Source organism: Moschus berezovskii, chromosome 11 (assembly GCF_049115385.1).
Source record: "Moschus berezovskii isolate FMDL1 chromosome 11, NW_MosBer_1.0, whole genome shotgun sequence".
In the NCBI taxonomy this organism is placed as follows: domain Eukaryota; kingdom Metazoa; phylum Chordata; class Mammalia; order Artiodactyla; family Moschidae; genus Moschus; species Moschus berezovskii.
The window spans coordinates 106,833,931-106,847,671 of record NC_142470.1 but is presented as its reverse complement, the minus strand read 5'-3'; the positions used below and the strand labels follow the sequence as shown (position 1 = coordinate 106,847,671).

The following is a 13,741-nucleotide window of genomic DNA, read 5'->3' as shown; positions in this document are numbered from 1 at the left end:
ACATGACTGAGCAACTTCACTTTCACTTTCACACATTGGAGAAGGAGGTGGCAACCCACTCCAGTGTTCTTGCCTGGAGAATCCCAGGGACGGGGGAGCCTGGTGGGCTGCCGTCTATGGGGTCACACAGAGTCGGACACGACTGAAGTGACTTAGCAGCATACCTTTGCTGGTCCTATGCGCTCTGCCTATGATGCTTTTTTCTTAAAGAAAAGTAAAAAGGTAATTAATTTGGAAAACTCATCTGTGGCCACAGGACTGGAAAAGGTCAGTTTTGATTCCAATCCCAAAGAAAGACAATGCCAAAGAATTCTCAAACTACCGCACAATTGCACTCATCTCCCACACTAGTAAAGTCATGCTCAAAATTCTCCAAACCAGGCTTCAGCAGTATGTGAACCATGAACATCCAGATGTTCAAGCTGGTTTTAGAAAAGGCAGAGGAACCAGAGATCAAATTGCCAACATCTGCTGGATCACGGAAAAAGCAAGAGAGTTCCAGAAAAACATCTATTTCTGTTTTATCAACTATGCCAAAGCCTTTGACTGTGTGGATCACAATAAACTGGAAAATTCTGAAGGAGATGGGAATACCAGACCACCTGACCTGCCTCTTGAGAAACCTGTATGCAGGTCAGGAAGCAACAGTTAGAACTCTATGTGGAACAACATACTGGTTCCAAATAGGAAAAGGAGTACATCAAGGCTGTATATTGTCACCCTGCTTATTTAACTTATATGCAGAGTACATCATGAGAAATGCTGGGCTGGAAGAAGCACAAGCTGGAATCAAGATTGCTGGGAGAAATATCAATAACCTCAGATATGCAGATGACACTACCCTTATGGCAGAAAGTGAAGAACTAAAGAGCCTCTTGATGAAAGTGAAAGAGGAGAGTGAAAAGTTGGCTTAAAGTTCAACTCTTGCATTCAGAAAACTAAGATCATGGCATCTGGTCCCATCACTTCATGGCAAATATATGGGGAAACAGTGGAAACAGTGGCTGACTTTATTTTGGGGGGCTCCAAAATCACTGCAGATGGTGACTGCAGCCATGAAATTAAAAGACGCTTACTCCTTGGAAGGAAAATTATGAACAACCTAGACAGCATATTAAAAAACAGAGACATTACTTTGTCAACAAAGGTCTGTCTAGTCAAGGCTATGGTTTTTCCAGTCATCATGTATGGATGTGAGAGTTGGACTATAAAGAAAACTGAGCGCTGAAGAATTGATGCTTTTGAACTGTGGCTTTGGAGAAGACACTTGAGAGTTCTTTGGACTGCAAGGAGATCCAACCAGTCAATCCTAAAGGAAATCAGTCCTGAATACTCATTGGAAGGACTGATGCTGAAGCTGAAACTTCAATACTTTGGTCACCTGATGCAAAGAACTGAGTGATTGGAAAAGACCCTGATGCTGGGAAAGATTGAGGGCAGGAGGAGAAGGGGACGAGAGAGGATGAGATGGTCGGGTGGCATCACCGACTGGATGGACATGAGTCTGAGTAAACTCTGGGAGTTGATGATGGACAGGGAAGCCTGGTGTGCTGCAGTCCATGGGGTCGCAAAGAGTCGGACTTGACTGGGCGACTTAACTGAGGATCACTTGCAAATCTTTTCAAACTCTCACTCCTCAGAGGCAGGCCCAGGCATCAATATGTTAAGCTCTTCAGGTGATTCCGGCATGCAGCTGCGGTTGAGAATCCCTACGATGTCTCCAACTAGGGTCCTTCCAGGAGTACTATGGAAGGCTGGCTCCTGTATGCTCAAAATGTCGGGAGTCCGCACTGCTGCCCAATTAAATACACGTATATCCTGGGTTCTTCTCTCTTAAGCAGAAAAATGTGCACATGCACAGCCCCATCCTCAGACCCAAACTCTGCATCTCGCCTGCCCAAACTTTACAACCAACAGTTAACAAACAACCTGAAGCAGAAACTAGGCCCTTCGGAGGGGCAGAAGAAGACTAGAAGTCCTTCTCAGTAGGGACGCGTCCGGAGGCTGAAAGAGACATATTTCCTTAGGACGGCCCTCCCATCGGAGGACCGGAGCGACGTGACATCACACATAAAGCAGTACTTCCAGGGAAAACACAAGCCTCACAAGCATCCACGACCGGTTGCTTTTTCACGATCAACATGCCGCACTAGCACGGAAGATTCGGTCCAGCGCCGCCAACTCGTCTCAGAAGGGAACGCTTGCGGGGATCTTCAGACGTCATATTAAAGCGCTCCCACCGCTGAGACTTCTGGGAAATGGAGTCGGCCAAGGAAAAGCCATGGCTGGGAGCGCGGGCGTCAGAACTCTCTGCGCAGGCGCACTGGTCTCCCTACCCGAAGAGGCGCCGTCTTCCTGGGTCCTGAGCGGTCTGTGCCGGAGGTGAGGGCTGCGGGTGTGTGCTGTAGAACCGCCGAGAGAGCGCAGCGGCAGAGAGAATGGGGTACTGAGAACTTGGGGCAGATGCCGTAGGAGTAGAAGGGGTGAAGCGGGCGGAGCCAGCCTGCAGAACGTGTGTATGTTTGTCGTGCGTGCGGCGACGTCCCTGCTCGGACAAGTGCTGACTAGGAAAGTTGCAACCGCATCCCAGTGTGTGCGTGTTCCGTGTGGGCACTGTTAGCAGTGGCCTTTCGGCGTGCCCCCACTCTATGTCAGATCCCAGCTCTGCGGTTGGAAGTTTGGAGGCTTCCTTCGCCTCTCCGGTACCTTCTTCTCATAACAATTGCTTAATAAACGTGGGTGGAATTGACACTAAATCTAGGGTTCCGCCCACTCCAGTTCCTCTCTTTTCCAAAAAGCGCCTCAGATTGTCTCCTTTAGCTCCCCTCCCTAGACCTCCGTATGAGTGATCAGGGGGCCTTCGTGCGGGAGGTAGGGTTTGATGTGGAAAAAAAAAAAAATACGAAAGAAGTAGCGAAGTGATAGGCAGATTTGAGAAAGAAATGCTTTTTATAAGTGAAGCGTCGAGGAATAGTGGGAGACAAGGATGGGGAAAAGCACACTTTGGTCAGGGCATAGAGGATCAGGACAAGACACGGTCAGCAGGATGGATGGTATGGGGCGGATTGGGGATTGACAGGAATAAAGCTAATTTTGGTGCTTTTATTCTAGAGGTCACGTTAAGAATTAAGAGGGGAAGGGACTAGTGTAGGGAGCCAGTCAGGAGTGCTTGGTAGTGGTCATAGTCCTGAATCAAGCTGTCATGAGCCTGAATTATGATGGTGTCAGTGGTAGGGAAAGACACAGATGACATTGCAAAAGAAGAGTCCAAAGGACCTGGTGACTAACTAGATTTGGGAGGTAAGAGAGCCAGGAAAGAGTTTGAGTTTGGGGCACCTGGGAAAATAAAACATCTGCTGTAAGTGTAAGGGCTTCCTTGTGGCTCAGCAGTCAAGAATCTCCCTGCCAACACAGAAGACACAGGTTCAATCCCTGGGTTGGGACGATCCCCTGGAGGAAGAAATGGCAACCCACTCCAGTATTCTTGCCTGCAGAATCCCATGGATAGAGGAGCCTGGCAGACTATAATCCATGGGGTCACAAAGAATCAGACACAACTTATTGACTAAACAATAAGGAGAACTGTAAAGGCAGGGAAAGGAATTGATGTGGGGAACTGCATAGGGATAGATGGTTTTAAGATGCTGACGGAATGCCTAACTCAAAATACTTAGTCATTTGGAAATGCAGGATGAGTTTGGAAGAGGGATTGGGACTAGATTCAAGAATCATTTCTGCAGAGGTGGAAAATGGAGCACCAGGTGTGGATGGACTTTCTGCAAGACAGCAAGAACACTGTACACAGTCTGAGCGCTGGGCAGCATGAGAAACTTGCCAAAACAGTCAAAAAGCTTCAGAGAAATAAGAAGAGGACTATTGGAATCAGCTCATAAATGCCTTGGCAGTTTTCAGGCATACAGTTTCAGGTGTGTGCGGGGTGTGTCCGACTCTCTGTGACCCCATGGACTGCAGCACACCAGGCTTTCCTGTTCTTCACTGTCTCCCGAAGTTCGCTCAAACTCATGTCCATTGAGGCAGTGATGTCATCCAAACATCTCACCCTCTGTCGTTCCCCCTTCTCCTCCTGCCCTCAATCTTTCTCAGCATCAGGGTTTTTTCCAGTGAGTCAGTTCTTCGAATCAGGTGGTTAAGGTATTGGAGCTTCAGCTTCAGCATCAGTCCTTCCAATGAATATCCAGGACTGATTCCTTTAGGATTGACTGATTTGATCTCCGTGCAGTCCAAAGGACTCTCAAGAGTCTTCTCCAGCACCACAATTTGAAAGCATCAATTCTTCAGCGCTCAGCTTTCTTTATGGTCCAACTGTCACAGCCATACATGCCTACTGGAAAAAGCATAGCTTTGACTATACAGAACTTTGTCGGCAAAGTGATATCTTTGCTTTTTAAATATGCTGTCTAGGTTTGTCATAGCTTTTCTTGCAAGGAGCAAGCATCTTTTAATTTCATGGCTGCAGTCACCACCCAGAGTGATTTTGGAGCCCAAGAAAAGAAAATCTCATTGCTTCTACTTTTTTCATCTTCTGTTTGCCATATATCTTAATCAATGTGTAATACTCAAAACACACACCTATAAAATTGCAATTTATTGTATCAGTGAACATGCAAGTTGTTTGTAGTTTACCCTAGTGCTCTTTTCCCCACTTCATATTTGTGTTGCCACTGCAGTCATATATCAAGGTTTCCTACCTACTTGGATGTGTTTGGGGATTTTCTAGTTTATCAGTCTGTTATTTACATGGCTATCTTTTCATGAAACTAAATCATTATAACATAGCGATTAAAAAGTGCTAGCTGTTCCTGGGTTCAAATTCTGCCTCAGCCTCTTACAAAGCCTAAGTTTCCTAATCTGTAAAACAGTACCTACCTTACTAATTTATGAACACGGAATTCAACTGTTCTTGTAAAGAGTACTTAGCATAGTGCCTGGTAAGTAGCAAAAGTTCAGTAAATGCTAGTTATTACTAATATATCATAAAATAATATTTTAATATGATAACATTACCATATTAATATGATAATATCAGTGGTATTCTATTGTGTGTATGGACTGTAACATACACACAATGGCATCAAATCCTGTATTTTAGAAACTTAAGATATTTCAAATTTTTGCTCTTCTGGGACTTCCCTGGTGGTCCACTGGTTAAGAATCTACCTTGCAATGCACGGGACACCAATTCAATCCCCGCTTCAGGAAGATTTCACATGCCATGGGGCAGCTAAACCTGTGCACAACTACTGAGCCCAAGCTCTAGAGCCCATAGTCCAAAACAAGAGTAGCCCCTACTTGCCATAGCTAGAGAAAGCTAGCAACCAAGCTTGTGCACTGCAACCAAGACTCAGCACAGCCAAAAATAAGTAAATTTTTTTTTTTTTGCTCTTCTGTAGATTAAATGAGGTTAAATAGAGTGCTTAGGAGGTTGCCTCACATTTCACTCAGTAAAGGTTAGCGTTAATGATAGTTAATAAAAAGCTTTGCGTATGTTTTTCCTTAGGAAAAACTCCAAAGAGGAAGATGCTGGGTCAAAAGTGTGTGTTTTAAGGCCTCTGATACAAATTACAAATTCTCCACGCCAGAATACTGGAGTGGGTAAGCTTTCCCTTCTCCAGGGGATCTTTCCAACCCAGGGATCGAACCCAGGTCTCCCACATGGCAGGTGGATTCTTTACCAGCTGAGCCACCAGGGAAGCCCTTCTGGTGGAATCAGAGCCTTATGGAAATCTAAGAGTAAATACAGCTAGTCTATATGCAAACTGCGGTCCGGGCTGATGCTGGGGTGAAGTAGGATTTCAGGGGCCAGGGATTCTTGGGGCTTTGCTTTCAATGTTTCACCACCAACATACCTGCCTGTGTTAGTCTGTTACAGCCTGTTCTCTCTCCTCTGCCCCCCACATACTCATGGATTCTGCCTCCTGGTACCTTTGGTTCCTCTGACCCTCATGGTTACTTCTGTCCCTCATGATATACTTTCAGCTCATTGCCCACTGGTGGAACTAGGTTCCTTTTATTTTGAGAAAGCCTCTTAGGCTTTGTGTGAATCTTTGTCATTAAACTTTACTTGAGTTAACTGAGTATATCTCAGTTTCTCACATAAAGAGTCTAATTAAGACATAGTCAAATCAAGCATCTGGGGGATTCATGAGTGGGGTGTGGGGATTGTGTGGTCCTGAGAAAGAAGAGGGAAAGGTGTGTCTGAAGCTTGCCGAGTACTGTCCTGGAGTCAAGGCAGTATATTCTTTGATCCTTGTTATTCATTTGCCCATCTAACTTGTGGTCCTGGTGTTTCTTAGTGCACGATCCTGAGGATGAACGTCATCTTTTGATACCAGACCACAAATCATTCCACAGGTCGGCCTCTGCACTGCCTACCTGTGGCCTAATCAGCATGGCCCCAGGATTGAGACTCAGGGTCATGTGGAACAAGCTGGGTTGTTCCATTAGCCCCAGGGTTGTTCCATTAGCACCGGGTATTGCTGTGAATGGGGTATTTTTCCTTTGAAGAGGCTATAGGTGTTTCCTTGACAGGACTTGTCCATATAGCTATGCATAAAACTTATACTTTTTGTCTGGTAATCATGATGAACAATCTGATCTGATCTCAGCTGCTCAGTCATGTCTGACTCTCTGCAACCTCATAGACTATAGCCCACCAGGCTCCTCTGTCCATGGGATTCTCCAGGAAAGAATACTGGAGTGGGGTGCCATTTCTTCCTCCTTCAGGGGATCTTCCCTACCCAGGGGTCGTACCCGCATCTCTTACATCTCCTGCACTGACAGGTGGTTTATTTACCACTAATGCCACCTGGGAAGCCCCATGATGAACAATATTTAATGTGAATTTATAGAGACAATATGAGCCTTAATATATTCTCCACTGCCAGGAATAGGACTTTACCTCTAAGATCATGGTAAAAGCAAGCACCATACTGTATTCTGCACAGCCTTGCACTCCAATTCTGGGGCGGGGTGGACTTGTTCTTGGCCTTGCTTTTCTTTGCTTTCCCTTTGTGTAGGGTGTTGAGGATGAAGGTGGGTACATAATTCACTGGTGTGTGGAGATTTCTTGCTTCATGGGTCACGAAACTACTAAACAAGACTGGTCTTTCTCACAGCCTGTTTCTCATCCCACCTCTCTACCGCATTAGGACGCGGCTCTTCTCTGCAAGGAGAGCACGCTGGAGGGAATGGCTGCCGTGTCTCCAACCAGATGCCAGGTGAGGTAGACTCTTGTGTTTCTGAAATACTGTTAGGCTCCAAAATGTAACCACTTTTCTTTCTGTCTTGGTGCTTCTTTGCTCAAACCAAACCAGGTGGAGAAAGGACTCCATAAGGAATGTCTTCTTCCCATTTGATTTGTGTTGGTATCTTTCAGTGACCCCTTCTTGCCTTGAATATGTGCCCACTAGCCTGTCACCAGGGACACAGCCTCTATTGCCTTCACTCCAATTTTGCCTTAAAACTGATGGTAGGGGTCTGATGAGAAGGTCTGTGGAGCAGCAGGCAGTTTCTAGTTCTGATTTCCCTTTAGTACATCCACAAATGGACTAAAAGTAGGCCCCCATGTTCCAGGGAGTGTTGGATTAGGCAGAGAATGTGACACATACTATAAAGCACCCCAGTGAGGTTGAAAGAGTCCTGGAGAGAGAGTTTTTGTGCGGGTAGAGACACACAGCTTACCCCCTTTCTGCCGCAGGGCAGAGAGTTTTTAATTCTGAGCTCTCTTTAAACCTCTGCAGACACTCTGGAGACTCATCTGGGTTTAGACTTGGGGATAAAGATGGAACTTACAGAATCAAAGAACATCAGAGTGAACTGAGAGAAAACCTAGAGATGATCCAATCAATACCACTATTTGAAGGATTTGTCCACACAAACACATACATAAGGGCTTCCCAGATGACTCAGTGGTAAAGAATCCACCTGTCAATGCTAGATGCTAGAGATTTGGGTTTGATCCTTGGGTCGGGAAGATTCCCTGGAGGAGGAAATGGCCACCCACTCCAGTATTCTTGCCTGGAAAATTTCATGGACAGAGGAACCTGGCAGGCTACATTCCATGGGGTCACAAAGAGTTGGACACGACTGAGCGACTGAGCACACATGTATGCACACTCACATAAAGACAACTGATGAAATTGGACTAAGTTTATAGATTAGATAATAATATCACTCCTCTCCCAATTTTTACAATTATACTGTCATTATACAAGAGAATATCCTTCATTTTACAAAATATACACTGAAACATTAATGAGTAAAAAGACATCATGTTTACAAGTTACTTTAAAGAAGTTTGGAGAAAAGATAGGCAAATGTGTATATTCTGAGACAAAGATAAAACCAATGTGGAAAATGTTAACATTTGGGGATGCTGGGTGAAGGGTCTTTCTTCTTCTTCCAAGTTTTCTGTAAGTCTGATAAAAGAGCACCTGATACTCTGAGGCTCAGCCTGAAAGGTAGTGTGGGGTTGTGACCAAAAAGTCATGCCTCAGGGCTTTATGGCACTTTCCCCAAATGCTTCAAAACCGTTCTTTGTCAGAACCATTGTCTTTCCACTCCCCCAGCATCCTCCAAGCTCCTGTCATATATGAGTTTTGTCTGGTCCATGTAAGAGAAGGATTATGAATAAGGGAGAACATGATTGTGTTTGCAGGATCCAGTGACATTTGAGGATGTGGCCGTAGTTTTCACAGATGAAGAGTGGAGGCGTCTGGTCCCTACTCAGAGAGACCTCTACAAGGAGGTGATGCTGGAGAACTACAAGAGCATTGTCTCATTGGGTAAGGAGAGCTTCCCACCAGGAGTAGACCCTGTACTGAGTTGATGTGGAATTGAGAGGCTAATATATTGACACCTCTTCTTCTCCCACCTGAGTTGGAACCCCTGAGAGACAAGATGGAAGAGCAGAGGGATGTGACTTAGCAGTTACAGTGGCAGTGGCTTTGTTAATCCTGAACCCCAGCCTGGGACAGGCTTGCTCCTTGAGCTGTAAGCAGACTGGACAACCACAGGCCCCCTCACTGAGCAGCCTAGCCCTGTACCACAGAGGGCTCACCACAACTAGAGAAAAGCCCATACAACAATGCAGACCCAGCACAGCCACAGATAAATAAAATTTTGTTTTAAATGGTGAGACAGAGCTGTGCTAATTAAAATAATAGTTGAAATTTATTATTATATGAAAAAAATCAAGTTTACAATTCAGCATTATTTCATTATCCAATTTTTTTAAACCATCTGAGCCACCAGGGAAGCCCTCCAGTTTTAACTTTTGTTTTTTGTTTTTAATTGATAGCCTTCTGCCTAAAATGATCCTTTACATATAAAAGGGTCTGGAGTGTATTACATACAGTAAGTCATGATGGATTTAGAATTATCAACTTATAGATATCAAAATAAATCAAATAGAAATGAATTTAGATGGGGTAACCTTATTTTCCAAATAATGCTCTCCAATAGTTTTTTTTTCCAAAAAAAAACAGATATAATTGTCATTATCCAGTTTTTAACAAAGTGTATGTATAGGTATCTTTCTGTATTAAAATGAATAGAAAGAAAGAAATGAATACAAAATACGAGAGGTGATTTTTCTTATTGTCTATGCCTCTAGTTTTCCTACAATGAACACAATCCACTTAAGTAAAATCATACTTAATATGTGTATGTTAGTTGCTCAGTTGTATCCAAAAATAATTGTACTAAAGCATAAGCAATAAGCAAAAACGGGCACCTACATTACACATTCTTACTCAAGGAAATCTTTTTTCATTCTCATCTTCCCTGAGGTAAGGACTCTTCCTGCCATCCTACCAGTGCTAGAGCTAGGAGCATCCCATTCACTTCATGGGGGAAGAATAAACACATTAATTCAAACAGTCTATCCACTCTGACTAGATGCCACTTGTTCCCTTTTAGAACCTCAGTCTTGACCTCCATTCAGAGGTTCCTGCACTTCTGTATACCTGGTGTGCACTTCCTGCCTTTTGCATTTTCTCTCTGAAATACTTAAGAGGCTGGAATTCACTCTGGAATCGTAGTGTATTTTCATCACATATGACCACCTTGCTTGTTTCTTTCTCCATGAGTAGGACTTCCAATAACCGGACCTGATGTGATTTTTCAGTTGAAGAGAGGAGACAAGCCTTGGCTAGTGGAGTTTCATGGATTCGAGGGGAAAGAAGGTGCAGAGAATGTCTCCCTAGGTAATTGAGTATGAACTGAGCAGGAGAGTTTTGTTTTGCTTTATGGTGGTTATTTGGGTGCATGTGGGAGAGAGTATTGGATATCATATTTTTCCTCAAATTCAAATCTTCTCCTATACTGTTTATTCTCTGTCACCCACAAGTTTTCTTTTCTCCCCCTCTACACCTTAAAGTATTGTTCACCTTCATTCACCAAATGTTTACTTTCTCAGACCTGTCATGTTGTCCATTCAAACTTTGATTTTCCTATTCCTTACCATCCCCTCCACTTAGCTGACATTCCTAATTAATCTGGCTATGCTCCCGATGGAAATTCTCCTCTTTTTTGAGATTTTTCACTACCAGTTCTATTCACTGTTTCAGTCCCAGGTCTTGGTTTCTCCCTAGAGTGCAATACTATTTGTGGGAGCAAGCAAAGTGACTGTCATTACTTTTCAGATTTATCACAGCATCCCTCCTTTCTGTGCTAACATTTCCTAACCCAGGAAAGAAACATGCATCTGTATTTTCTATCCATTCCAGATTGGGAGACTAAGCCTGAGATTCAAGGTGCTTCAGAAGAAGAAAAATCAGAAGGGTCATTGAAGGAAAAGCTTGGAAGAAAAGGTCCTCCATCTCCTAAATTTGAAGTTTATGCACTGGATGGCAGATTGGGAACAGAGAAGGAAAGCCTTACAGTTGAGGCCTGCAAGAAACCCCCTTCTCTGGAGGAAAGCTTGCGGCACAGGGCAACCCCTCCCAAGAAAATTCTCACTAAAGAGAGAGACCAGGAATGCAGCAACTGTGGGAAGACCTTTTTTGACCACTCCTCCCTCATCCGCCATCAGAGGACTCACACTGGTGAGAAGCCCTATGACTGTCCCGAGTGTGGGAAAGCCTTCAGCCACAGGAGCAGTCTCAGTAGACACCTGATGTCACACACAGGAGAGAGCCCCTATGAGTGCAGTGCCTGTGGGAAAGCTTTTTTCGACCGTTCGTCCCTGACTGTACATCAGCGAATTCATACTGGAGAGAAACCCTTCAAATGCAGTGAGTGTGGAAAAGCCTTCTTTGACCGCTCGTCCCTTACCCGCCACCAGAGAATCCATACTGGAGAAAGTCCTTATGAATGTAACCAGTGCGGGAAAGCCTTTAGCCAGAAAAGTATTCTTACACGACACCAGCTAATCCACACAGGCCGGAAGCCGTATGAATGTAACGAGTGTGGGAAAGCCTTCTATGGGGTCTCGTCACTGAACAGACATCAGAAAGCCCATGCTGGAGAGCCTCGCTACCAGTGCAGCGAGTGTGGGAAGGCTTTCTTCGACCGTTCCTCCCTGACTCAACACCAGAAGATTCACACTGGAGACAAGCCGTACGAATGCAGCGAATGTGGGAAAGCCTTCAGCCAGAGGTGCCGGCTCACGAGACACCAGAGAGTTCACACAGGAGAGAAGCCGTTTGAATGCAGCGTATGTGGGAAAGTCTTCAGTTCTAAATCATCAGTTATTCAGCATCAACGGCGTTACGCCAAACAGGGAATAGACTGAGTTGGGTGAAAGCTTTAGTCCAAGAACCTACACAGAAACTCAAGATAGGTCTTCCCCCTCTTAAATCCATCACCTGGTCATCACACTTATGCTGGCTACCCCTCTTTTTTCTGCCTCTCTGCACCCACAGTGTCTGAAGAAACACTGTCCACCCACTGTGTTACAGAGCTGGTGTGGGATGCCAGAAATTAGGATGTGACTTTAAAGAGTCAGCATTCTGAAGACATTTGTCAGACACTAGGGACAAAGGTTAGGAGGCCGTCCTCAGACAAATGTCTTGTCCGAAGCCCCAGGCATCACTGCACTTTATATAACTGGAGGCCACGGCTGGACAGGAAAAGCACCCTTATGTCAGAGCAGCACTGTTGTTTCCAGAAGTTCTTTTTTTTTTTTTTATAGTCACTAGTCCCTCTCTCTCGGAAGATTTTGGGCACTGACCTTGTGCTGTTGTGTCCCAGCATCTAGATCTCAATACTACTACTAGTAGCTAGCACTTATTGAGCGTTTATTATGGAGTAAGCACTCAGCTGAGTTTTGCAAGAAGTAAATTATTTGGTCCTTTCAACAACCCTCTGAAGTAGATACTGTTACTCCCCACAATTTATAGATGAGCAAACTGAAGTTTAAAGAGATTAAATGGCTAGTACAAGGAAAGTCAGGTCTTGAATACAGGTCTTCCTTCAAAATCTCTTTACCATAAGGCTGTAAAGTTTGCTTTATAATTTATGTGTGTATATTATCTCAACTAGATTGTAAGCAGAGACATGACTTATATGTCTTTGTATATCACACAGTGCCTTGCAAATAATAGGTGCTCAATAAATATTTATCTGAATTAATAACTTTTTGCCTACCAAGTTCTATTTGAAACACCTCTTAGAGTCACAGCATTTCTCTGAATTTCAGTCTCACCTGCACTTTTGTCATCTTGGGCTTCTATTACTGTAGTAGTCACTCCCTGATCTGAATTCTTTCCTCTATTGAGGAGGGGAGTATTAAGCTATGGCCCAATAACATGCAAACCCCAAATAGACAAAGATTCATTTCTCACATAAAATCGGATGTGAGTCGGTCTTTCTTCCTCACCCTCATCATTTAGAATATGCTGCCTCCAATATCATCATGGGGGATATTTTGGGATATTTTTAAGGGCCATCACTTATAAATCAGAATCCAGCACCAAAAGGCTAGAAGGTCAACAGGCACCTCAGTAACTGGTTAATATCAACAGCCCCTGTCACAAGTTACATTTTTCCATATCACTGTTAGGTCAGCCTTTCCAAGTGACCCCCTTCCTGCCCACCATTGCCTTATTCAAGATCTAAAATAACTCCCTGTTTAATGAAGGTGTCTCTGAATATTTAAAGTCTGCCCTGACATGACCCTGCATTACTCAACTTGGAGCCCTGACTCCCCAGATCCTTCTGTTCCCTGTTGTTTTGTCACTAAGTCATGTCTAACTCTTTTGACCCCATGGACTGTAGCCCACCAGGCTCCTCTGTCCATGGGATTTCCCAGGCAAGAACACTGGACTGGGTTGCCATTTCCTTCTCCAGGGGATCTTCCCAACCCAGATATTGAACTCATGTCTCCTGCAGTGCAGGGGGAGTCTTTACCACTAAGCCACCAGAGAAGCTCTATTTCCTGGGCCCTGCCCTATATTTTTATTTTCTTGAAGGTGAGGCACCAGGCAACTTTGACTCCAGGCATCTGCATTCCCTTTCTGTTTAAGGTGAACCCCAGAAGACCTGATTCTCAAAGACTGTCTGGAATGTAGCTACCCTGCATGAACCCTAATGGACCAAGATCCATTTCTCCCTGGGAGTTGAAATCTAGTTCAAGAAACTGGATTACCAAACAGACCCTTCCCTAATCTACTCAACCCTACTGGTCTACCTGTCTTAAAGCAGATGAGCAGCAGGGAAGACTTGTCACATGTGGACTTTCAAAGCAACTTGAGTTAAAACCAGAGTGCAGAATCTGTTA

General features: G+C 44.4%; 1 protein-coding gene across 5 annotated transcripts; it reads left to right on the top strand.

Moving 5' to 3' along the window:
* Positions 1 to 2,310: 2,310 nt before the first annotated feature.
* On the top strand, positions 2,311 to 13,652 carry ZNF2 (zinc finger protein 2). 5 transcript variants are annotated; one of them, XM_088841678.1, is made up of 6 exons: positions 2,333 to 2,382; positions 3,675 to 3,926; positions 7,170 to 7,238; positions 8,678 to 8,804; positions 10,113 to 10,226; positions 10,749 to 13,652. In XM_088841678.1, exons 2-6 carry the CDS (start codon positions 3,894 to 3,896, stop codon positions 11,753 to 11,755), a joined length of 1,350 nt encoding a protein of 449 aa, XP_088697804.1. In that variant the 5' UTR covers positions 2,333 to 2,382; positions 3,675 to 3,893; the 3' UTR covers positions 11,756 to 13,652. The 5 variants fall into 5 exon arrangements, with proteins under 5 accessions (XP_088697803.1, XP_055256061.1, XP_088697804.1 ...); XM_055400088.2 differs by lacking the exon at positions 3,675 to 3,926 and adding an exon at positions 5,519 to 5,613 and having other exon boundaries at positions 2,363 to 2,382; XM_055400086.2 differs by lacking the exon at positions 3,675 to 3,926 and having other exon boundaries at positions 2,315 to 2,382.
* The last annotated feature ends 89 nt before the right edge of the window (positions 13,653 to 13,741 follow it).